This window comes from Cimex lectularius, unplaced genomic scaffold (assembly GCF_000648675.2).
Source record: "Cimex lectularius strain Harlan isolate CLEC.00 unplaced genomic scaffold, Clec_2.1 scaffold200, whole genome shotgun sequence".
In the NCBI taxonomy this organism is placed as follows: domain Eukaryota; kingdom Metazoa; phylum Arthropoda; class Insecta; order Hemiptera; family Cimicidae; genus Cimex; species Cimex lectularius.
In genome coordinates, this window is record NW_019392893.1 from 1469487 (window position 1) to 1496703 (window position 27217).

At 34.6% G+C, this 27217-nt stretch overlaps 1 protein-coding gene across 1 annotated transcript in view; it reads left to right on the plus strand.

Moving 5' to 3' along the window:
* Window positions 1–23375, plus strand: part of LOC106667704 (CAP-Gly domain-containing linker protein 1) — an 80188-nt gene extending 56813 nt beyond the window's left edge. Inside the window, exons 7-15 of the mRNA XM_024229140.1 lie at window positions 17897–18105; window positions 18161–18242; window positions 18309–18455; window positions 18516–18571; window positions 18875–19135; window positions 19195–19412; window positions 19513–19658; window positions 21720–21810; window positions 21887–23375. Coding sequence (XP_024084908.1) covers window positions 17897–18105; window positions 18161–18242; window positions 18309–18455; window positions 18516–18571; window positions 18875–19135; window positions 19195–19412; window positions 19513–19658; window positions 21720–21810; window positions 21887–22622 — 1946 coding nt within the window. The 3' untranslated portion in view covers window positions 22623–23375. The remainder of the gene's footprint in view (window positions 1–17896; window positions 18106–18160; window positions 18243–18308; window positions 18456–18515; window positions 18572–18874; window positions 19136–19194; window positions 19413–19512; window positions 19659–21719; window positions 21811–21886) is intronic.
* The last annotated feature ends 3842 nt before the right edge of the window (window positions 23376–27217 follow it).

Here is a 27217-nt window from a genome sequence, read left to right on the forward strand (position 1 = left end):
TTGGATATGCTTTTACCCATAAAAGTCGGTTTGGTTCACGTACTTGTCTTCGGGGCTTCCCACTGAATGTTTCAAAGCCTATCGATTTTTAAAATGAAATTGCACGTCAGAGACCTGTCCTACTTTATACCAAATTAAGTTTATGCTGAGTCGTCGTAAATTTGGTTTTTTAGGTTGGTCTACGAATGGATGAACTCATATTTAACTGATCAGCATTAATCAACTTTCTGGGTTCGAAAACAGACCGAGAAAAATTCTAATCCATAATGCGAGGATAAACTGAAAACAATTCATCAGGTGGACTGATTAGCTGCAGAATTTCTACGGCTGAACTGATCGACCCGGATTACTTATCCGTTTCAACCAAAAAAATGTTCAGGGTCGATTAGTTGAACGATTTTATCCACTCTTCTTCTTGATTGTCTTCAATTTATCTTTACTCTAGCGATAAGAATACATGGAGCTTTTTGCCCACATTCATTCTGGCAACTTTGAACCAGATCTACAAAAGTTTCTATCGATTGAGCGAGGATAAAATTAAAACAATCAGGTGGACTGATTAGCTGCAAGGTTTCTGGGGATGGACTGATCGACCCGGATAACTTCAGTATCAACCCAAAAAGTGATCAGGGTCGATTAGTTCAACGATTTTATCCACTCTTCTTGATTGCCTTCATATTATCTTTACTCTATTGATAGCAATTCATGGATATTTTGCCCACATTCATTCTGACAACTTTGAACCAGATCTACAAAAATGTCTATCGATTGAGCGAGTATAAACTGATTGGCTGCAGGATTTCTTGGGGGCCTGGATTACTTATCAGTTTCAGTCAGAAAAGTGATCAGGGTCGATTAATTCAAGCATTTGGCAATAAGACAAAATGACCGGCCATGTCCACTAAAGAGACTAAACGCTTCTCTTAACCATTTATCCACTTTTGTCTATTAATTTTGATGTTTCTAACTTACATCGATCTCTAACGTGATTTCTTTCCATCGAATGACGATAGTACTGAGATGACTGTTTTCTCTTCAGGTCACAGAATAAACAGGACGCGAGTTTCAAAAACCCATCTTTGCTTTGTACCCAATCTGCTCTTGAATATAAATTTCAATAGACAGAATTTCTTCTAGGAAATGACATGAGAAAAATCTCGTTTATATTGAGCCTAGCATTTTTCCCTAGAGAGATTTTACGAAGATACTGCTTCCTTTTACTTTACATACTTGCTTACTTTTTATTATTGATCTTTTAAAATTATATTTCTTGTTTGAAAAAGAACACCTTTTGACGGCTTTGTAAAACCAAAAATACTGTATTAAGTTACATTTATTAAGGTTTTACACTATTGTATATGTAATTAATTAATAAAGACTTAATAATAGTTATATTTCGTTTAACAAATGGAAGGTGCTCACCTAAAGTTTCTACGATTGATTTTGGTTTTGTTATTATATTTTACAAGACAATCAGGACTGATAAGTCTAAGTTTATTACTAAAAATATTTATGCATTAATGAGCCATTGCTAAAGGTTTTCGTCAACATGTCAAGCGAAGAATGCCACATCATTGCAAAAAATGGGGCATCGGGGAATCAGAGCTCGACCAGTTTCTCAATATGTTAGGATCGATACAAATCCTTTTTCTACCTTTAATCTTTTTGCAATAAAATAAAACTATTTCTATTTGTTTAATATTCTTGCGTGCAATTTCGCCCTTAGATGGAAGGTAGTGAAAAGTGCTAGGACCGAGTGAATGTCGATGCACCGGCTTGTTGATGACCTTTGTTTGGCAGTGCTGGAATCCGTCCGTCGTGAGGATCTCCGTGGTTTCAGGTTTTATTAGTGAGAGTGGCCGCGAGTGGGGGGGAGGAGCAGATGGCGGGTCGCCGAGCTAGCTAACTAACTGTACTCCAGTCGCCTTCCAGTGTTCGTTGGGCATGGTGCCGGACACGGTTCCAGAACTCGACTTGTGTCTTTTCCCACTCTAAAATCCAGAGTGAGAGGTCCATTCTAATAATAAGGCCTTTTGGCTTGTAACGCGATACAATAGTGCGTTTTTGGGCCGGAGACACTCCGCTCCTATAGCCAAACGGCTCGTTGTGACGGTTCAATGTTAGAGTATATTTTAAAATTATGGAAAACCGTAATATAAGAAGGACAGTCTCGTCGTAGTACGATTTACGCTTTTAGAGATTGTCTTGGGTACGTTGTTGTCTGGAATGCCTATCCTCCTTTCTCGGCCGCCCCTCGACCGTTCTGGAAGTGGCACAACAGGAAATAGCCGACCTTATTGCGTTCGACTCGGTCGCCTCCGGACGAAAATCGAAAACCTATACTCGCCGTACCAGATGGACCGAGGATCCCCTCCGTCGGAGCTCACCGAACCTAACGACGTTCTAGGCCGTACGACCTGATCGAGATCCCAGATTTTAGAAAAGCCTTGGGCCGACGTCGTTATGTGACGACGGACACGAGGAAGTCGCCTTTTCCGTCCTCGGTCAAAAGTGAAAGTCGTACCCGTGGAAAGCGGACCGGCGAACGCGATAAACAAAAGGGGAAAAATGGTCGGCAAGTTGGGAAAAATCGCGGCCCTTTTCGGGAGCAAATCGAGCCTCAGCACCTCCAGCTCGGCATACCCCAGCACCATGACCGTCTGCGAAGAAAACGCCAGTACAGATAAAAATCTGAGGAGGACGTGGTCCTTCAGGTTCTCAAAACGGCACAGGGGTAAGCCTTCTCTTTTTTGTCACCATTTCGATACCAGTCGACGTTTTTCTATTTATTTTCTAACTGTTACAATTTTGTTATTATGCCATATTTCCATAGTGTGATGGGATATTAAGAAGTTGGTACTCCTTCTTGAGATGAACTTGTCATTTGGTCGTTTCCGATCATCCTAGACTATCCAGTTTTGCCATTTGATGTATGTCTCTCGAAAACTAATCGTTTCTACCATTTCCACATTTTCAGTGGTCGCGGTTTCTGAACTATTTCATATCGTATCAAAAAGTGATACTAGGCAGACTGGGATATTCGGAAACGGTCAAACTACAAATTTATATGATTTTTTGACTTGCCACGTTCGAGAAGGTTGCTCACAGAAAAGAAATTCGCACAAACTAGGCGTATTAGAGCAAGTTGGCGAGTTTATTGCCAGTAATCCAGTCCAGAAACTGCTCCGAGCTTAGAGTGTAAGTTACAAGAGTGTGAAAATAGGCTTTTTACTTCTTTGTTTTTTCAACGGGCCTGGCGCTTCAGCAGATGACGTGTTGAAAGTAGTAATTGTGCTTAGCGGTCCGTCCGGTGCTCAGAAAAAATACCCTTTCCTGTTGGGTCTCACCGACGAAAATCACTCATACTTTTCACATAATTTTAGGAAAACTGTCCATTTATTAAATTATTTGCCTTAATTTGAGAATAAAAACATTAGGTTCAAATGTTACTGGAGAAGAAAATCCAATTTAAAACGTATATATTTATACTGAACTCGATAAGTATTAGTATAGTAGTAGGGCTACATTATTTATTCCCTAAATATTGGCAAAATAACACTCGACCGGAAACGATTTATTTTTTCTTTTACACCTGTGTCGCCTTCGCACATGGCTTGTAGTACTACAGCTCCTGGGGAAAAACTGTGGGCGAAATTTGCATACATATCGCCTCTTTGGTTTGTTGCGTCTGTATTGAATGGAAAACAAAAATAATACGCCGAAGTGTGCTATTGAGGTAATCTTATCGCTAACCTAATTGGCACAAATGTTAGTGCGATTATCGATTTTCGGGAAACGGTTAATCTTAGAAGATCGGCTTTTCTTTTCGAAGAAATAGAATTGATTTGATTAGCTGGCGTGTTCAGTCGGTTTAAAAAAACAAGAAACCTTTGAAAAATGTTTATGTTAATTGGGAAATTATTGAAAAAAGATTTTCCACTATGCAAACTGGTGCTCTATTACAATTCACAGGAGGTGGGTATGGTTTTTGTAACACCGCTGTAAAATGCCAACAATAACAACTTTAGTTAATTCACAATTGAAATATAAATAAAAAATAGAATAAAAATACAATTTAAAGGTTAAAAATGAATAAAATAAAACCTGAAATCTTAACCAAGTATTTATAATTATGAAAAGTAATGGAAGGATAATAAATTACTTCTATAATTAAGTTTCTTCTTTATTCGAACGCAAATTCAAAAAACCATACTATCTTTTGTATTTTCCATTATGGCGAAATAAAGATTTATTATTATTATTATTAGCCCTAAGGTAGCGAATGGGTAAATAAAAACAGTTTTACATACTTATTTAGAAATCGTGAGATGCGGTCTGGTGTGATGTAGGTTTCAGAAAAACATTTTCTTTATCGTGCCAACGTTTCGATCTTTATTGAGATCATCTTCAGGGNATGATCTCAATAAAGATCGAAACGTTGGCACGATAAAGAAAATGTTTTTCTGACACCTACATCACACCAGACCGCATCTCACGATTTCTAAATAAATATCGATTAACGGTCACTAATTACCACACAGTTGTACATACTTTAAAAAAGAAGTTCTATTCATTATTAGTTACATATTCAACAAATAAAAACAAATCAAAATTTTTATTGTATAGACCAAGATAGGATATTACAGTGTCAACGAATGTATACATGTATAGGTATGAGTTTAGATAATAGGTCATTTGCTCAACACATCTAGTATAAAGTATAAACAATATACGTGTTATTTAAATAAATTATAAATAATAAATAATAGTTATTTATACTTTTTTATGATTAGCTATGTACAGGCAAAACTTCCTCAACTGAATAGAATTTATTTTGAAACATCCAGAGCACCATAAAATATGATTAAATACAATTTGTTTTATATTGAGATATTATTTGTAGTTTAGTCGCATCCGATCATTTTGGTTATAATTAATTAGTTAAGTTTTCAATAAGGTGTGTCACCCATGTCCATGGATATGAATAGGAAGAGCAAAGAAAATGAACCAAGAATATGTTCAACCTCAGGATTTCGTAAAAAAGGTTTCTTTTCAAACTCACCCGATAAAAATATTTTTACAAGGGGATTTCGATTACGAACCTCAGGGTACCGGTGTTTTTAGAAAAGGCGGATTTGTAAGTTTGTTGGGTTCGAACCCGGGGCATTTGCCTTACAATGATGAATTCTCCATGTTGGTATAAAATAAGTTTGTTTTGACCGTCATATTATTTGTACGGATGAATAGGAACCAGTAAAAAAATAAACCAAGAATATATTCAACGCCAGGATTTCAATTAAAAAAGGAGCTTTGAAAAATGAAGAAAAGAGTATGACTTCCTCTTCAGACAAGCAAGAAGGGATTTTAATATCTATCATTCTGATTCGTTCGGATCATTTTGGTTATAACTAGTTAGTCAAATATTAAAATAATTAAGTTTTTGCATAAAATGTCACCAATGTCCATGGTTGAGTAGGAACCAGCGTTGAAAGTCAACCAAGATTATGTAAAACACCAGAATTATATCCAAAAAAAGCTTTCTTTTCAAACTCATCCGATAAAAATATTTTTACAAGGGGATTTCGACTACGAACTTCAGGGTACCGGTGTTTTTAGAAAAGGCGGATTTGTAAGTTTGTTGGGTTCGAACCCGGGGCATTTGCCTTACAATGATGAATTCTCCGTGTTGGTATAAAATAAGTTTGTTTTGACCGTCATATTATTTGTACGGATGAATAGGAACCAGTAAAAAAATAAACCAAGAATATATTCAACGCCAGGATTTCAATTAAAAAAGGAGCTTTGAAAAATGAAGAAAAGAGTATGACTTCCTCTTCAGACAAGCAAGAAGGGATTTTAATATCTATCATTCTGATTCGTTCGGATCATTTTGGTTATAACTAGTTAGTCAAATATTAAAATAATTAAGTTTTTGCATAAAATGTCACCAATGTCCATGGTTGAGTAGGAACCAGCGTTGAAAGTCAACCAAGATTATGTAAAACACCAGAATTATATCCAAAAAAAGCTTTCTTTTCAAACTCATCCGATAAAAATATTTTTACAAGGGGATTTCGACTACGAACTTCAGGGTACCGGTGTTTTTAGAAAAGGCGGATTTGTAAGTTTGTTGGGTTCGAACCCGGGGCATTTGCCTTACAATGATGAATTCTCCGTGTTGGTATAAAATAAGTTTGTTTTGACCGTCATATTATTTGTACGGATGAATAGGAACCAGTAAAAAAATAAACCAAGAATATATTCAACGCCAGGATTTCAATTAAAAAAGGAGCTTTGAAAAATGAAGAAAAGAGTATGACTTCCTCTTCAGACAAGCAAGAAGGGATATTAATATCATTTTGATTCGTTCGGATCATTTTGGTTATCACTTAGTTAAATATTAAAATAATTAAATTTTTGAATAAAATGTCAACAATGGATGAGTAGGAACCAGCGTTGAAAGTAAACCAAGTATACGTAAAATACCAGAATTATATTTAAAAAAAAGGTTTCTTTTCAAACTCGCCTGGATCTACATAGAGCAATGAAGGAAATAGTGTGATTTCCTCTTGAGGCCTGTAAGAGAGGAAAGTAGGGCCATTTTGGTCGTTTCCGATCATTTTGTTTATAATTAATTATAAAAAATTAAAATACTGCAGTTTTTTCAATAAATTGTCAACCATGTCCATGGATGAATAGGAACAGCAAAGAAAATAAACCTATGTTCAACCCCAGGATTTCATAAATAAGGTCGCTTTTCAAACTCACGAGATGCAAGTAGAACTCTGAGCAATAAAGAAAAGTAGATGGTTTCGTTTTGAGGCATGCAAGAGGGGAAATTAAGGCCATTTTGGATCTTTCGGATCGTTTATGGCTGTCAAGTCTCGTTGGTTTGGTCTGCAGCCGCGTTTCGGCTTCTCTTCATCTTCAGTGGTCGTTCTGTGTTTCATCAATCGAGTCTCCGAAGAAAGAAGCCGAAATGCGTCTCACAGCCCAAAACAGGAGACCTTACACACCAAAACGATCGACTAAACAAAAAGTTCAACACTTACCAGACCCCATGATGAAAATCTAATAACATAATATTATTATTATTTTTTTTTTTTTTTTTTTTTTTTTTTTTTTTTTTNGGGGGCCATCTACCGGTCGTGCTCTTGACTCGCAAGAGCCTCTCCGACGACCCCGCCCACTGACGCTGCCATCTTTCTTTTATCATATTTTTAACTGCGTGTTTAGCGTCAGGGGGCCTGATCGCGATGGTCCGATCTGGAGGGTGGGACGTACCGGCTTTCGCCGCCTCGTCCGCGCGTTCGTTACCCTCCAGGCCGAACATAATATTATTAAAATTAAAATTAATTTCTTCAGAATACAATAAAACTGCATATCTTTAGAATTTTGTGTCTGATCTGTATATTTTAAGCGCAGGTAATTTCTTAATTTTTCACATTAAAATATGTTACAAACACTGCACATCTTTTATCCTCAATATAATCAGTGATCAGTCTTCCAAATTATGATTGCATATTTTAATAAACGATTAAAGATGAGGCCAATTAGAAAGAAAACACTAGGTTTCTTCGTCGAGCTTTCGTAATATATATATATCCCTTTCGTCAGCACTTTGAAATTTTAATTAATAATTTAAAAGATTAACAAGTATGAAACATCTATTTGCATGTCTGAAACCTTTGATTTCAACTAAAATTAAATAATGATCCTTTATAGTCAGACTCCATAATTTGAATCTGCCAAGACTTGCTGGTTTATTCTATCAGACGCGTTTCCTGCTATCTTCACTGTTGGTGATGTAAAATATTCAACTTAAGAGCAATAATACTAATAAGAACCCAAAATCAAATATATTTTGGAGCTATCGAGTCTTTCGTCTATGAGTTCTGTAAACTTGGTCTAAATAGCAATAAAGGAAGAAAAAAAAAGTTTTCCTGGCATATATTAACTAACTTCTTTAGTTTCGTCATTTTACAGTGCAAGTCTTACGACAATAAGGAAAAAAGACTCTCTTAAGGATAGTAAACTTTTGCAGATTAATATACTTTCTTATAATCTTGTATGACTGAGTTTTGTCTCATCAAACGTGTTATTGTGAGAAGACACGTCTTGTGAATGTGGTAGTTTTCATGAAGATAAAGCATTTATATCGCTATGCTTATCCTTTGCTTTATAAGGTCTTTAACCGCCGTGAAGTTATAATTTTTCCTCATCGATTCACCCCGAATATTTATCGTTCCGTACTCACTGGACCGATTTTTGATCGGCCGGTTGGTTAAAGCGCCGCCGCCGCATATCTCCTATCGTTCGGAGCGGATCTGGACGAAAGGCCGTTCTCTTTAGAAAGTCCAGAAGGATATTTATGAAATGTTATCGAATTGCGTTCGATAAAACACAAGCCGATTAGAGAAAATCGACCACCCGGAACATTTCTAAACAGGAACGACATTTCTTTTTTGTCGGATTGTAGGAGCACAGTTGAATCTCATCCGTTAAACGTTTGCCTCCGGTCTCTTTTGTTGAACAGTCTTGAAAGGAAAGTAGCTGGTTGAAACATTGGCCTTTTCCGGGCCTTACATCCGGCCCCAGCGACGAATTCTAATGCGGGGATCCTTCTCTTTAGAATTCCGCGTGCTGCGCCCGCTAAGCCGGTCTGTTACCTTGTTTTTTCCCCTCTGCTAAATCTGTTTCAGTTTGTGCAACTTTTATAACATCTGCCTCAACCTGCCCCAGCAACTGAACAAGTTTCCGAGTTCCATGCCGTTTGTGCGTTTTTCTGATTTAGTATGGGGCATCGATTTTTTTTCTGAAATTTGAACTATTATCGTAGTAATGAACGAGGGTACTGGGCGTCAAACGTCCAAATATTGATGGATATTGGATATATAATATATAATATGATAAATAAAATAATATAATAATATAAAATATAATAAATAAAAATGAATAATAATGATAACATAATATGATACACGATATGAATTGGCGCCCTCTACCCTTGATCATTATTTTCCCAAATCTACATCCTCTTTCTTCTTCATACGATTATATAAGTTCAAAGTAAAAGGAATGATTGACACAAAAAAAAAAAATGCACTCTGTAAAATATAAGTTCCAGTCTTATGTTTTATTAGACAGATAGTGTCTCTATTTCAATGACAAAAAATTACATAAAAGATACATCAATGGGCTAGTAATCGATATATAATATATGTAATGTGAAAAATTGATAGCAATAATACATTCCCTTTTTTAAAAACTCGTTGCCTCTAAAATCTACAGATGCCAATCTAGACAGATTCGTAAATCCACAATAAAAGCAATTCATGTGTCAAGAGCACGACGTTTTGATGGCCCCCCGAGAACCCGAGCCGGAAACGAGGAATCTTACCCGATTGAGAATAGGTCGTTCGCGGTTGACACAAGGCAGGTGCCTCTTTCGCAGTGAAAGGTTGCTCGATGTGTCCCACATAATAGAAGCTTGTCGTGCCTTGGCTCTTTACAGAGAGCGTATAGGCATGCCGCCGAATCTAAGAAAGGTTCTATGGCTCTGTAACGAGTTTCTGAGTACCTTGTTCCATAGAGGAATTTTGGTAAAGAGAAGCGGACAGACTGGCCAGAGGAGGATTTGCAAGACCAAACATAGGCCCCGAACCTATAATGGTTAGGGGATAACAAACAGAAATATAGAATCCTCCATCGCAGAATGGATCTAAACAAAAGAAAAGGAGAAACTCTACCGGCGCTATAAACTGTAAACTATGATGAAACAACCCTCACCAAGAATCGCAAAATCACTGCTGCAATTGGATTGGGCTAGACTCAGAGGAACTGGTATCTGAGAAAACATCTACACAACATGGACATAATCACCGATGACCCCATCTGCAGATTATGCAATGAGGAGGAAGAAACAGCCACTAATGTCATCTTCGAATGCGAAGCAACAGCTCAATGGAGATTTAGCCTAATATACGAAAATCTAGGCAATGAATTTGCAGCAGTGACAATCAATTACCTGATACTTCTAAGGAGAAGGATTGAGTCGATTGCACTGAACTAAGGAAGGTACAGTAAGCTAGAAGGCTGCAGTGCCTGGAGAGCACAAACCCCGCTTCCTAGTATCCTCCTTACCATACCATACCCCTTCCGCTTTTTTGAAAGACGTAGGTTTTTTTATAGTATGTAGATATGCTTTATGTGTCGTTTGAGTGCGTGTATTTATTAGTGTGAGGGATGAGGGTGATGGGGAAATAAAGCTTTGTTTAGGGCCGATAGTGGAATTTCATAAAAGTATCCCATCGACCTTAATTTCGATTAGATTATTAATATTGTGTTTAGGTCGATGGAAGGATCTTATCGTATCTTCTATCTCCAACATGGCTCTTAACTCCACTACTATTGGGTTGTCCGGAAAATAATGCAGGATTTTGGTATTAAACAAAAAAAAAAGAAACTAGTTACTTTAAAGCAATGTTCTTTAATCAAAATAATTTCCCATACTCTCAATACATTTCTCCCAACGTGTTGGTAACTTATTATNCCTGTAAACGTAAACAGAATATTTTATATAGATTTTTTTTAATGAAAACTTAAAATCCTGCATTATTTTCCGGACAACCCAATAGCTTGTAATGATAGTTATATTTCCCAAATATAAAATGTTTCATATCCAGTTTATATTGTGATCCTGTTTTTCCCAAAGTGCTTCAGAGCATTGTCAACTTTAGCAATTTCATTTAAGGTTAGAAGGAAATCCCGTGAGTTATGTAGCTCGAGGGCAGTTTTGTTCCTGTTCCTTTCTGGCCGAGTATTGGCAACACTGATTTATTTGGCGCAAATTTAAACTATCACTAAACCCACGGGGTTTGGATGAATGAATGAATAAAGGACTTTATTTACAAAAAGAAAATACATTTATGTACTTAAAGAAGTTTAATCCATATTCCAATAAAAACCGTTCTTATACAGCATTGATTATTAGTCTGCTGGAGGTTTTAGCCAGCTGAGATTCACTTGAATAGAAGAAAATATATACGCACAAAGATAATATTAAAATTAACTAAACAAAATTAAATCTCAATAAAAAATTAAAAATTAGAGTGCTCAACGTGAGCTCTCTGCGGTACTCCAGTGCATTCTCTGCAGAACCAACCAGGTCTGAACAATCCGGGAAATTATGTTTTCCGGTCAAACATGCTCTCAAAACTGTAGTAGTCTTCAAAAAGAGAACACGAAACTTGAATGGTCAGCCAAAAAATGGAAGAGGTCTTTCCTCGCCCAGGAGTTATACAATGAGCAGCTCTCTACCATCTCTCAGAGGGGAGGAATTTACGTAGATAAGTTCACACCTAAGTTTGAAGAACCAACTTAAATTAATAGAGGGAAACTTTAGAGTATTATTACTGAACAAGTCGAAAAATGTCTTTGAATGATCAAGTTCTTTGTAGAGCTGAAATCTGTTGGTTCTAAGAGCCAGTTCCGTAGCGCGTTCAAAATGCCTGGAATAAATGGACGATTGAAAAGCCAAAAATTTAGAGAAGCAGTTTTCATGGTTGTTAAAGCAAAACAATAAGTTGATATTAAGATCTTGGCTTGTGAATTGAGAGTCTTAAACCAGGATAAATTAGCGTTAATTATTTCAACTATGGTAATTTTAGTCAGGCAGTGTGAGTGACCTACTTAGAGATGAAAGGTGGAGTTTGATGGTGTAAACAGACAAAAGGTCAGTTGATGTTTCTAAGTACAACACGTAGTAAGATGTGAAATTCGGCAGGTGAAGCATTTTCGAATAAAAAGAACGCTGAAAAGATCCGACTTGATCGAACCGCTGATATCCCAAACCTGGGAAGCATAGGAAACCATATCAAAACATAGTTGAGATCAAAGGTTTCGGAATCGTGAGTGGATGGTTATATGTTAATCATTTAAATTATTAATTAAAATTTCAAAGTACTGACGAACGGGATATATTACGAAAGCTCGACGATGAAACTGTTTTCTTTCTAATTGGCCTTTCTAATTTAATTTTATATTAAAATAAACAATTTTGAAGACTGATCACTAATTATATTGAGGATAAAAGATGTGCAGGGTTTGTAACATCTTTAAATGTGAAAAACTGGATAATTTGCTGCTTAGATGCCTAACTTACAAAGCATTAAGCAATTACCTCCTCTTGAAATATATTGATCAGACACAAAATTCTAAAGATATGCAGTTTTAGTGTATTCTGAAGAAATTTATTTTAATTTTAATAATATTACATTGTTAGATTTTCATCATGGGGTCTGGTAAGTGTTGAACTTTTTGTTTAGTCGATCGTTTTGGTGTGTAAAGTCTCGCTGTTTTGGCCTGTGAGACGCATTTCGGCTTCTCGCATTCTTCGGAGACTCGATTGATGAAACACAGAACGACCACTGAAGATGAAGAGAAGCCGAAACGCGGCTGACAGACCAAACCAACGAGACTTGACAGACATAAATGATCGGAAACGACCAAAATGGCTTTAATTTCCTCTCTTACAGGCCTCAAGAGGAAATCACACTATTTCCTTCATTGCTCTATGTAGATCCAGGCGAGTTTGAAAAGAAACCTTTTTTTGAATATAATTCTGGTATTTTACGTACACTTGGTTTACTTTCAACGCTGGTTCCTACTCATCCATTGTTGACATTTTATTCAAAAACTTAATTATTTTAATATTTAACTAATTAATTATAACCAGAATGATCCGAACGAATCAGAATGGTATTAATGTCCCTTCCTGCTTGTCTGAAGAGGAAATCATATATTTTTCTTCGTTGGTCAGAGCTCCTTTCTTTTTTTTGAAATCCTGTGGTTGAATATATTCTTGGCTTATTTTTTATTGATTCCTATTCATCACAACAAATAATATCAGGGTCAAAAACTTATTTTATACCGACGATTAAGGCGTTGACACGGAGATTCATCATTGTAAGGCAAAGGCCCCGGGTTCGAACCCAACAAACTTACAAATCTTCCTTTTTTTTAAAACCCCTGAGAGTATAACCTCGTACTTGAAATCACCTTGTAAAAATAAAAAAAAGTAATGGAGGTTTTTTTTCAATTATCACCAAAGTGTTGTCACAAATGGTTGTCCTTTATCAATAAAATTGTTTATTAATAATCTTGTGGTTTAAGCACTCTCTCGAAAAATTTCAACTAAAAAAAAAGTGCCTTTCAGCTTATAAGCATTCTGAGTTGTTTTGAATTTTATTAATTCAGCCTTTCTAAGGCTTCTTTGGATAATGGATCGAAGGACTGATAAAAGTACAGTCGATTTTTCCGAATTAATTTTTTAAAGTGTTTTTATGAAAAAAGAAAGACTTCAATAGCTTTCGTAAATCTCGTCGAACCGGAAAATCCTTTATATTTCTCCTGAGAGTTGAAACGCTCACGGCCTTAATTTGATTGGTATCCCAAGGCGGAATGTGGGCCGTGAAATCGCGCATAACCAAATATACAAACTTTAATTTTTAATATTCATGAGTTGGGTATTTTTAGAAGTCAGTGCGTATTGAATTGAAAAAAGCGTAGTTTGGATGTTCCTTCCGAGATAAAATTCAGATCTTAGGCAATACAAGAAATGCCAAACGTTTTTTTTAATAGCGCAGTATTTGAAGGACTGTCTCAGTTCCATAGTCGTGGAAAACTTTTAATAACGTTAACAGCTAAGTTATATCGGGAGGACCAGCTTCTAGAAGAAAAATCAACAAGGCTTGGTGTAGAGCCAAGACGAGTTGGCAAAACGGCCAGTTGAAGAAAGGCGGCCAAATTCAACGTCCCCCTTCGATTTCCATACGAAATCATGACTTTTTCAATCATAAACAAGTGGTCTCGTGTGCCGGAAAGACAATAAAAAGGCGTTCGGTGTTATGACATTACAGTCCGAAATCGGTGAGTCGGTTCATCAACCAAACAATGCCTAAGGAAATCCTTGAATTTCTATATTTGTTTAATTTTTAAATGGCGTTTTAATTGCAGGGTCAGAGCAATTTGTTAGTAATAAATATATTATATTTTTGATGTTCTTGTTCACAATGCGCTTCCAGTGTTTCAAAATGCCATGTCTGAAAGCAAATAGAGCTTTTTTACATCAGTCAAAAAACAACAGAATTGGTTTAATTTTCATTTTTAAACATTCGATGATTTTTCTAAAAGATATTTTAACAATTTAATATTAGAAAGTGATTTCTATAAAACTCTTTAAAATGAGTCGGTTATACAATTTAAAATTTTAGGAAAAAAACACCACGTGTTAAGCCAAAATAAACCAAACAAATCCATGGATTTTCAATCGTTTATTGGTTTAATTAAACTGATATATTATATTTTTGGCGTTCTTGTTCATAAAGCTTTTTTTTAAATGCTAATATCTGACGAAAAAATAGTTTCTTTGCATCACACAAAACAATTAAAAGCTAAGGTCAAATTTTTATTTTAAATTTAACGATTTTTCTGAAAGATATTTTAACAATTTAATGTTGGAAAATAATTCGTTAAAAACCTTTTAAATGTATACATTTTAAAGAGAAAATAAATTTTTAAGAGTATTTAAAATTTTAGGAAAAAACACGTGGTATGCCCCCCCCCCAAAAAAACATGAATTTTCGATCCATGGATTGGTTTAAGCTGATATATTTTATTTTTGGCGTTTTTTTGGTTTAAAAATGCTAATGTCTGACGAAAAAAATAGTTTCTTTGCGTCACACAAAAACATTTAAAAGCTAAGGTCAAATTTTTATTTTAAACATTTAACGATTTTTCAGAAAGATATTTTAACAATGTAATGTTGGAAAGTAATTCCTTAAAAACCTTTTAAATGTATACATTTTAAAGTGAAAATAAATTTTTAAGATAATTTAAAATTTTAGGAAAAACACGTGGTAAGCCCCCCCCCCCAAAAAAAAATCATGAATTTTCTATACATGGATTGGTTTAAACTGATATATTGTATTTTTGGCGGTTTTTTTTTGGTTTAAAAATGCTAATATCTGACGAAAAAAATAGTTTTTTTGCGTCACACAAAAACATATAAAAGGTCAAATTTTTATTTTAAACATTTAACGATTTTTCTGAAAGATATTTTAACAATTTAATGTTGGAAAATAATTCCTTAAAAGCCTTTTAAATGCGTACATTTTAAAGGGAAAATAAATTTCTAAGATAACACTTTATAATTTTAAGAAAAAAACACCACGTGCTAAGTCAAAATAAACCAAACAAATCTATGGATCTTCGATGGTTTATTGGTTTAATTAATATAATTGTTCATGGTCTGCGAATATATAATATTTTTGGCATTGTTATTCATAAAATGTTTTCCTTGTTTAAAAATGATAATGTCTGACGAAAAAATAGTTTCTTTGCATCACTCAAAAGCAGTTAAATAGCTAAGGTTAAATTTTCATCAAGAAAGATATTTTAACAGTTTAATATTGGAAAATTTCCTTAAAAACCCTTTAAAATGGCACACAATTTAAGATAATTTATAGGAAAATACACCACGTATTTAGCAAAAAAATAAATTTTGTGGATCTTCCATGGTTTATTGGTTTAATTAATATAATCGTTAATGGTCAGAGCGACTTGTTGGAAGTGGATATATTATATTTTTGGTGTTCTTGTTCATAAAGCTTTTTTGTTTAAAAACGCAAATGTCTGACGGAAAAAAAGAGTTTCTTTGCATCACACAAAAACAGCTAAATAACAGGTTCAATTTTCATTTTAGACATTTAATGATTTTTCTGAAAGATATTTTAACAGTTTAATATTGGAAAATAACTCCCTAAAAATCTTTTCAAATGGCACACATTTTAAGAAATTGAAAATTTTAGGAAAAACACCACGTGTTTAGCCAAAATAAACCAAACAAATCTTTCAGATTTCGATGGTATATTGGTTTAATTAATGTAATACATAAAGAAACCCTAACATTTTATAGTTTAGTGTTTGTTGTTGTTACAAAATTAATTTTCTTTTCATAAGGTTAAGTTTAAAAATGGGGGGACATTTTGTCTTCGGGAAAGGGGATTAGGGATTTGACGTTTTCGACGTTTTATACAAAATCTAGCATCGTGATGGAGAAAATTTTCTGTCATGAATATTCTTGTGGGGATTATTCATCCAATAAATTGATAGAAATTCTTTTATAGAATTTTGTGTAATTATGGGCGCAGTAATGAAACTTTCTACGTCCTTTCTTTACAAATCAAATAACTTTCTAAGATCACATTGAAATTTTCTGTATTTACGTTCTGTTTTTAAATAGAGAAGCGTTGTTTTCCCTCTTATAGGACAATAGACGATTTGTTTAAGTTGTTTTCAAGTCCCGCCGACGATAGAAACCTTTTCTGGTGTAGGCAGAATTCTGAAGTGTTTGGAAATCCGAAGGCCAAAGTTGACGCAATGCCCTATTTTGCGACGATGGTACAAGTGATTTTTAACTAGTCAGTATTTTTTTTGTCGTGTTTGAATGCTAATTAAAAAAAAATACTATTTGTCTTTGGGGTCCGTTCGGATTCACGCCGGATTATGCAACCAAAGAGCCAGGAGTTACCAGTTCTAGTCGACACTTTTTAAAACTTCAAGGGGAATGATCACGGCCTTCTTATAGACCTGACCATAAATCATACTAATATAACATCCTTGACACTTAAATTGAGTTTTATCAGGAACACACCCGAGGCATGATTGATAGGCATCCCCCAAAGAAAAAAAATTGATTTTTGAAAAGAATGTGTGATGTTTAGTGACTGTTAGTTAATGATTATTTGGAGATCGTGATATGCAGTCTGGTGTGACGTAGGCTTAAGAAAAATATTTCTTTATCGTTCCAATGTTTCGAACTTTATTGAGATCATTTTCAGGGCTCAAAGTGTTAGCTTTCTGTATAGATGAGTCATTATTGGGTTTTGTGTTGAGAGTGTTCGTGTGTTCTTCGCTCTTCTCATGTAGAAATATGTGGTGTTTAGTGACCTCTCAACATGACACCTAATAATGACACATCTACACAGAAAACTAACACTTTGAGCCCTGAAGATGATCTCAATAAAGATCAAAACATTGGCACAATACAGAAAATGTTTTTTCTAAAACCTACAACACACCAGACTGCATTTCACAATCTCCAAATAGTTATTTGAAAAGAATAATTAATTCAAAGTGCCAACAATTTTATATGATAAATTTTTCGTGAAGACTGAAACTGGCTCCACCAATTAAGCTAAACCCCAATCTAGAAAGTCCATTAAAAAAAAGAGTTTTATTAGCATGTTATTAGATGTTATATTATGAGACAATTATAAATTTATACAGAATGGACTGTAAGTAGATTATCCCTGCTGTTATCCTGTAGACTCCTGTTATCCCTGCTTGCCTTCTGCAACATGGATTTGGCTTCACTTCATCAACGATGCATATCTGCCTGATGGTTTCAGACCGGATCGATTTCCAAGGTTCTTGAGAAAGCAGTATTGCCGACTATTCAGCTAGGACTTTCAGAGAAAGTAAAGTTCTCAAAATTTCTGATTAATGCATTCATTGTGTGTTACATTTCATTATAAATATCGAAAATATATTTATAAATTATATATATCTCCTGTTTTATACCAAAACAATACAAACAAATTTCATCATTGTATTATTATTATTACACACAGAAGAGTTGTCATTACCCGATATGCTCACCTGAGGGTCTAAATGTACCCCGTTATGTGGCTGCATCATTGTATCGTCAGTTTATTTTAATTGTAAACAGTTGCCAAAGTTCAACTGGCAGAAGTTTTTTATAAACCCAGATTTTCTAATAGTTAATACAATAAAAAAAAAATTAATTTCTTACCTTCTTTATTCTTGTTTTCAGACCAAAACAGAGTTAATAATGTTGGAGGGAAATCTGAAAATGGCTTCGCATACAAGGAAAGCCCTGTCGGGAGGGGTAAAACACAGACACATTTATCAAGCGTCCCTAAATCAACGCCTACACCGGACCCGAAGGCAGTAGCGGCCATCAACCATGCATCGAAGGGCGCTGAAGCTCTTGCCATCCTAGTCAACTACCTTGTTTATCAGGTAAGACTATAATTAACATTTTCCTGATGTCGGATATTAATACAGTTTTCTTTAGGTCGATGCGTTTTCAACACCTAAACTCAAAAAAGATATTGAAAATTTGAATATTGAGTGGTTAAAAACGAAGCAAGAGTTGGGTAAGTTGTGATTGGCAATTTTTTTATGATTATTAGCTACAATAATTTTTTTTTTATTTTGTACAGAGGAAGCTAAGGTTAACTATGATAAGTTAAAAAGTGAATATGATTTAGAGAAGAAAAATCATGATGAGTCATTCGATGAGGCTTATAAAGCTTATGAAGACGAGAAAAACGAACTCAGCGAAAAATTTAAAGAGGAATACAATAAATGTAATTATTTATTATTTAAAAAATAAATTTATCATTAATTTAATGTTATGTATTTTTTAGTGTCACAGTTTCATAAGGAGAAGTTGAATGAAATTAGGAGTGATTTTGAAGCAAAGGTAATTTTTTGAATGTTTAAATTTTATTGAGGTCAAAAAAAGTTAAACTGATTATTGGGATTGTTTCAATCAACTCGGTTCCAAGTTGAATATTGTACTAGCACATTAAATAAACCTCTGTAATAATTAATTTGACACTGGAGTGAGCTTTGTTGTTAATTTATATTGGACAACGTTACAAAACGAAGTTTTATGGTGCAATTATAAGAATAAACTATGCTTTATAGTCAGCCGACTTTTTCTATCTCATATTCAACCCATTGTTCCAAAAATATAATGCTAATAATTGATTTATTTTATTAGGAGAAACTGCTTAAGGATAAATATGACCGAGAAATTGAATGCCTACAACATAGCCAGTTGGAGCAGTTAAACAAACAAAAGAAAGAGAGTAATTTAGAAAAAGAAAATATGAAAAAGGAATATTTGAAGATCATAGCAGAGGGCAACAATAGAGAGGAGTCACTAGTGAAAAAATTGGAAGAAGTACAGAAAGAGTTTGAGCAGTTGAAGCAGAAATCCGAACAATTTTTAACCACTGTCGGAAAAGACGCAAAACTCAAGGTAACAATTTTTTTTTTCAATGATCATAAAATTACTCGTGTTGCAATTATTTTTTAAAGATGTCCATACAGCAAACGAATGAATTGCAACAAGAGATCGACTCTTTGAGAAGCGTACTCGAGTTGAAAAGTGCAGAACTACTAGAGCTTAGGAGGCAGAGCCAAATTTGGCAAAGGGACGCCGAGCAGCTTCCACTTGCCCAACATAAAGTCACAACGCTCCATGCCAGAGTCGAAGATTTACAGGCCAGGCTGAACGACAAGGAGTCAAACGAACAGTACGTTGAATTTTTTATATACGATTATTTAAACATCGTGAAAATATTACACATTTTTATAAACTGATGACTTTTATTCAATATTTTCTCTTTTTTGCAGGAAGCTTGTCCAAGAAATAGGAACTCTCTCTCAGAAAGTCGAGAAAGAATCAACCCAGAAGAAACGTTTGTCTATGTATAATGAAGAACTTCAATGGAAACTTAAGAAAAACTATGAAGTTGTAAATGCAATGGCAGCTCTTTCTGGTATTATTGCAGATAACTATTATTTACTCTATCCTCGAAAATATAAGTAGTACAGTAAAATTTCGATATTTTGTATCCTGATATATTTGCTGGTCCCTTGAACAAATCTCATTCAAACTAGTCCTTCTCACACATACTCATACAATAAAAACACACATACTCTTATATATAAAACCAATCATACATGCACATCCTCTGTCTAGAATCTGGGTCGGAGGGTACTTGATATCCCGCCCTGACCCGGCTTGGCGGAGCAGCGGTGGAGCCTTGAGATGATAAGCTGCACCACCGCCCAGCATAGTCCTATTCTAATGTACACTTAACCTTAACTTTAACCTATGAAATAAATACCCCACTATATACAACCTATTATCCCAACCTCTCTCAAGAACCTAAAAAGTTTTTCTTTAAACTCGTTGCCATGCTCGAGCATTGCCTTATAGTCCGGCAATATTCCATTTCGGTTCCTATATGGGGCCAAGCTGCGACACCCCTCCAACATGTGCACCACCGTGATTCTGTTATCTTGTCTTTCCGGGCACCTAGGTCTACTTGCGCCAACCAACAGTTACCACGTGGGTGACCGATCTGCAGGCGGGTCAACATCTTACAATTTGAGTTTTAGCATTGAAATCCCAATTAAACATATGAATAGAGTGGTAGGAGTTTCCTTATAAAGATGGGTCTATATCCTTGTCACATAGACCACAAGGGTCTATTGTGACCAGTGGTGGGTGTTTCCAGGATTTGGTTACAACCAATGCCTCAATAACTCAAGATAAACCACAGTACTTGCTAAAATGCATATTGCCATTAAAGCATGGAAAAAGTTTAAAAATGGCAACTACAATAACAAATTGCTTCAGAATTTGTGGTTTTCTAAAGGAGGATTTATCAGCCATAGAGCCGGCAAATGAAATCCAAGCTCGCATCCGATGGCAAAATGAAGACAATCCTGTCAATTTTCAGGACTGTTAGTTTTGATGATAACATTGCAGTTATTGGAATGCTTGACAATGATGAAATTTTAACTAAAACAGACATAGGTTGTGAAGAAGTGGGGGATGTCATTTTTTAGCAGAATCAAACATGGATGAAAATACGTTATGGGCAATTAACACTACTTAATTAGCAATAAACAGCACACGTTTCAATAACTTTTTCATTCAAACGAAAAATGATCAATATTTTCAAACGTACATATAATGTTATATGTACATATAAAAAAAATAAAAACTTACTTTCTAATCATCCATATGTATAATATACTAAAAAATTAAAACTTTTGATATAACATATTATCACAATTAATTAAGGTTTTCAGTTGAGATAAAAAAAGTCAATGGCATGAGCGGGATTCAAACCCCTGAGGTCACGATAGCTCAAGTTGTAGAGCAGCGGCGTATCAAGCCGAAGATCGTGGGTTCGAATCCCGCTCATGCCATTGACTTTTTTATCTCAACTGAAAACCTTAATTAATTGTAATATATTAATTGGTCAAGCAGACCACGAAACTAGTGAATTGAACAATATATTATTGTTCATTCACCCTTGGTATAGTGAACATATCAATATATTGTAGTTATCTTTTGTCCCCTTGAAGATACGAAATATGGGATTTAACTGTATATTTGTATGTAATATATACTTATACTTTATACTTGTATATAAAAAAATCAGGGATAAAGAAAGTTGGAATGTCTCTTTCAGATGAAGTCTGTGTTTTTCTTTCTTTCAAATCTACTTGATTTTTTTAAATAGAAAATCATAGTATTAGGCTTATGTCAACTACTTTATCTATTGTGATGAAGTCCATAAAAATTGTATTACTAATTAGTAAACTCATAATTTTTTTTGCTTAAGAATTAATTTGGTTTTCCTTATTAATAAATTAGCCACAACTACACTCATTGATTTATTTAAAAAATACCAAAAATATATTTAAGTTTCTCATTTACTGGTATTGCTCTACGTTAAACACTGCATATAAATTCCGTTTAAGTAGATTAAGCAAGTTTAAAGTTTTATAAAGTTTTCAGTTTATTATTGTCATTAATACAGGGACAGGTGTAACAACACCAGTGAAGGGCGAAGGCCGGACTGGATATTCTTTAAGCAAAACTGCCAGTGAAGCCGATATCGATGGGCAAAAGTCAGTATACATTATTTTGCATATATGTCATCTTTGTATAATACCAAAATTTATATTTAAAAATCTTTCGTTTCAGATACTTTTCCCATCAACGTAATTGTTCCACCCCTGTGGATTCACCGAAGGTGAAAGCCGTAATCGAAAAAAATGAGTCGATAGCTTGGATGCTTGACATGTACGATGAACCGGAGTGCATAGCTTCAAAGATTCTCCAAAGGGCGCAGAGCATGAAGTGCACGGCCACAACTCAGATGAAGCCGACGCAACTCAAGTGCAGGAATCGTTCTTCGAAGTCCCTTTCAGTCTCTTTGCCAAGGAAGGCGTCTCGGAGCAAGAGCAGTCCATGTACGCCCGAGAGGAAATCGCCTGATGACGAAAGCTGGGATGAACACATCACAGAGGAAGTCATCGTTGTAGAGAGTATCGGCGATCGGAGCGTTCTAGAACTCTTTGAAGTCGACAACACGGAGATACACATCGAGGACCACCCTAAAAAAGAGCCTTCAGAAGAAGATATCGAAATGCTGCGGAGAGTGGAAGAGCCAGGATACAGAGCTGACGTATCTGTGCCAAAAGAGTCCGGTGGGGAAGCGATGATTTCTGGTGAGGCTTCTGACGATGATGATGTTGTTGATGATGACATTGACTCAATTCAGATCTCCACCTCAGATGAAGATTTCAGCGACCATGAAGTCGATTCTTCATTAAATGATCCGGATCTAAAAATTGATTCTCTTTATTCTAATTCTATACAACAAGAACTAGAAAAATCTTTGTACCAAACAGATTATATTATGAATTCTCAAGACTAAAAGAATACTATATATATTGTGTGTGAGTGTGTGTAAAAGAAATATTATTTAAAAAATGTGTTATTAAAATACTTGTATAGAATAGTAATATTTTATTTCTAGTCTGAACTAATTTAAACTGTTTTGTAAATATTTTTCGCAATTTTTCAATTCATAACGTTTAAACATTTTTGATTTTGGGACTCATCGTGGGTATCCTTGATTGTAAATAATTTTCAAATTTTGATCAGTGAGGGAAGATTCTTTGAAATTATAGGCTGTGGTTATAGTGTGAAAGATTTTATTAATTATTTATGTTTATAATTTCTTTAAACTTGTTTTTATAGTGTTTTAGCAAGAGGTAATCAAATAAAAATCAATGTTTTATTGTGGTATAAATATTTTATTTGAAAACTAAATATTGTATGGTTGTTAATATTATTAATTATAACTATTATCTTAGAAATGTTATAAACTTGTTCATAAAGTTTAATGTTTTTTTTTTGTAATACAATCAGATGAAAATATTTTGAACAAGAAAGTGCGTGATATGAGTTACTATTGCATTTTTATTGAATGTCACATCAATTTGTTTATAATTTATAACATGGATTTACGATATTTGCAGCATATTCAATATGTCAAGTGTTGTTATTTCTGCAGACGCATAATTTCTCGTATCAATCTGCATGGAAATGCTTTTTTAAATTTTGTAAGATGCCATTGATCATGCATGATTTAAATGTACTAAATACAAAGTTGTTTTATTTATCATTATGATTTTTAATTGTAAACCAAGATTTACCTTTTAGAAGAAATGACACAATTCTTGTCAGAAACCTGAGACCCACAAGACCCACTGGGCTTTCTGAACAAGAGGTCAGACCTTTCTACCATGTCATTTACAATACTATAATATGGTAAAACAGATTAAAAAAACTTCAATTGATAAGCTTTAATTATTTAAATTTCTTATGTACATTTTTTAAATTTACAAATCAACTTATTTTTGATATATTATCCAAATTTTCATTTAATTTCTTCCTTCCTCGATGCATACCTTACCGTCATGTTTGGCTTTACGAGTAAAACATGAGATATTACACAGAAAGTTACATCCCTCCAACCAATTCATTACAGAATGGACACATCATGTTGGTAGAGTAAGTGTATTTTTAAGCACATGATGTTTTATTGTGAACATGAATGATTTTTGAGCATATTAATTTATACAAAAATAAAAGTCTACATTGAAACATAAGTGAGGTCTATATAAAATAATAATAATAATAATAATAAAAGAGAGTGTCATAGAATGTAAAAAATCATAGATTTCATCAGGTTTATTTATTATGATCTAGTTAGTTGACAAAGAAGGAAAGTGGCAGGCCTAAGTTTAAAGGGATAGGGTACTTTCGCTCTTGGCTTTTAGAAATAAAATATTAATTTTACCCCTAATTAATGAGTAAATTAACTTACCTTGTTTTAAAATTGAGGTGTATGTTTACAGTGAAATAATTTTAAGAAATTCAAATGTTTAAAAAAATTCCAGAAATGATTTACTGGTTCCCAGGCCATATAAACAAATCTAAGCCTTTTATTAAATATCCAATGAAATATTTGAGTAAAGGCACCAGATTTATGCCTTGCTCTTCAGATATGTAATATGTCACCAGAAAGGGACAATGTTTCTATGTTGTACGGGAAATAAAATAAAATAAAATAAATGGCCCATTGTGCTATGGGTGAAGAAAGCCTCGCATGAAGCCAAATATGGCCTGAAAAACTATTTTGATTTTTAGTGACTGGGAGTTTTGGTGGCCCTGTCAAAGCCCAGTGTTGTCATTGAGGAGGGACTCTGTAGCAGGTGGCTGGTATCCAAGTCAGCTGTCGAGAAGGCAAGAGAGAGAGGCAGCTGATGCTGAGCGTGCCCTTGCTGTTGAGCTGGTGTGGTTGGCTTGCTCCAGGTGGATAGTGAGATATCGTCGATTAGACAAGTCCTGAAACCATCGGGGCAGTGTCCCTCCTTATATATGGAATTCCTCTACATTGACTGACCGCACAGAGGAGGGCAAGGTCATTCCTGAACTGGGGTGACACCTAGTGATAGCATGATAACTGCAGGTGATGAACACATCAGTGTTTAAAATGGGTGTGCAGGCATGTACGATTGTACAATGTCTGTATCAAAATTCGTGCCTTGCACTCACATGCTTTCTCCGCTTCAAGAAAAAAACACTGAATATGGATGTTCTAACCCATCTCCTAATCCTACCTAGCCTAACCTAACTCTCTCTAACCCAAACCCTACCAAGCCTAACTTAACCCATCCTAACCCTAAACATACCTAATTTAACCTAACTTAACCCGTCCCCAACCATAAACATACATAATTTAACCTAACCTGCTCCTCTAATCATAAACATACCTAATTAAACCTATCAGTACTTTTCCCTAACCATAAACATAGTTAATTTAACCTGTCCGTAATTCAAAAAACGCGAAATGGTCACGCAAAAAAATTGTGTATACAGCACAAACAAATCCATGTTAGTCATTGTGATAAATTAATATCGTGTAAGATCTCTCCACGTGTTCTGCGGGTGATGAACCTGTAGTATGATACATCTTGAAGCGCTTTTGATATACCAAATCAGCAGGGATAGGCAGACCAAAATGATCGGTAACGATCAAATTGCAAATTAATATCTGTTGGTACTTCATTTTGACAACTGTGAAGCAGGATTTGGAATAAGTCTCTGCAGCTCAGCTACTTTCCATTCAAAGAGAGCGAGGAACTTTAGGATGAGACCATGTCATTCTTGGGCAAAGTAATTTATTCGTTATCAAACAGTGGGGAACAAAACACGGGCTAAATATTGTGAAAATGTGTTTTAATTCGTAATAATGAGTGTTTTATTTTTCTCAATGGACTTTAGCTTATGCTAGTGAAATTTGTAATTTTTCAATGATAGAATATATGCCAAATGCTCAAAGACAGTTAGCAAACCTAAAGATTCGGTCTTGAAAGGTACTTCAGAAGTAAAACGATAAAAAAAATAACAGATTAGTAGCATTCTAAAAGCATTCATTTATAAGTCTGAATGATAGTTGAAGCTAAAACTGTTTTGCATAACTTAAAATTCCATATGAAAATGGAATGAAACTACACAGGATCAAGAAATCATCGTATTTAGAATGACGAGAAAACTAAATGAACAAAGTCTCGTGACAATTTGCTTATCTTTATTGTTGGTCTAAGCATAAATCAAATCATGTTGTAGTCAGTATAAAACAAACATCTGCTTATGTTTGCTTTTGTATATATGATGAGAAGGGTTAGTATTTCATCACGAATCTCTTTAAGAATTAAAGCGCGTTTCCTCTTTTAAGCAATCAGATGTGCAGGGCAAGAGTTGACCCTTTTTAAAAAGAATTTCGATTTGAAAGATGAGCTATTGCCTTTGAGAAAGACGGGAGAGAATAAATTCCGGTTTTGTTAACCGTGGGTATGGATTGGGGAGGGGGAAGAAACCATAATATTGGGTGAACAAAGTTCGTAAGTCCGGCTTTGCTCAGTGACAAAGTCAATAAAGGCTTTGTAAGTCGTTATGGATTGAGACGACTGTGTTCTTTTCTATTAGAGTGATTCCGAGTTATTAGATCTAATCGAAATATTTTCCGCAACTTTTAAAAACCCCTGTAATCCCTGTTTAGAAGAAAATGTTGAGGTTTAAATTTCCCTTAGAACTCAATGAAACATTTTGTTTTGGATTTACACAAAATAGTGGGAAACGTGAAAACTACATACGTTTCGATTTCTCCAAATAGACAGAAAAATACTGGAATTTTTCGGGTTTAATTATTATAGACATAATATACATTTTATGTGGCATCTTGAAGTTTGGCTTATCACCAAGTACCGGAAAAGAAGAATTTTTATTGCAAAATCCTCGAAAATTCAGAATAATCTTTTTTTTCCAAAAAAGTATCTCGTTGGAACAATGTGAAAACTAGCTTAATTGAATAAATGTTTTAATTTAAAAATTATACCGATACGTTCTTATTCAGACCAAATCCTGCACGTAAAAACGGTTGTATTGGTTAATAATATACTTAGTATTAAATCAAAACTTTATCTATGGACATAAATAAGAGTTTTTATTTTCATATTTTTTGTGAAGTCCATGGGGTTTTGCCCTTACGCACTTGAATTCGTCTATTGTGTCCAAACTCTGCTATTGATTTGTCTGGATGATTGCCTTTTCTTTAACAAGGCATTCATTGTTCAGGAATGCTAAAAACAGGCGTCCTCCAGCAGTAAATAGCTTTCCTCAAGTAACGAGCTTTGCCCTGGGTGACCACATAATATACAATTTGTCGTGGACTTACAAAAAAGAAAAACTGGAGGGCTTAATTACTCAACAAATCTTTGATATATCTATTGGGTTGTCCGGAAAATAATGCAGGATTTTAAGTTTTCATTAAAAAAAATCTATATAAAATATTCTGTTTACGTTTACAGGATTACTCATTTGTATGAATGTCAACACTTATTAATCCTCTTCCAAATGATATTGTTTGTTTACCTCTGTAGCATTCCGCTACTTGGAAAT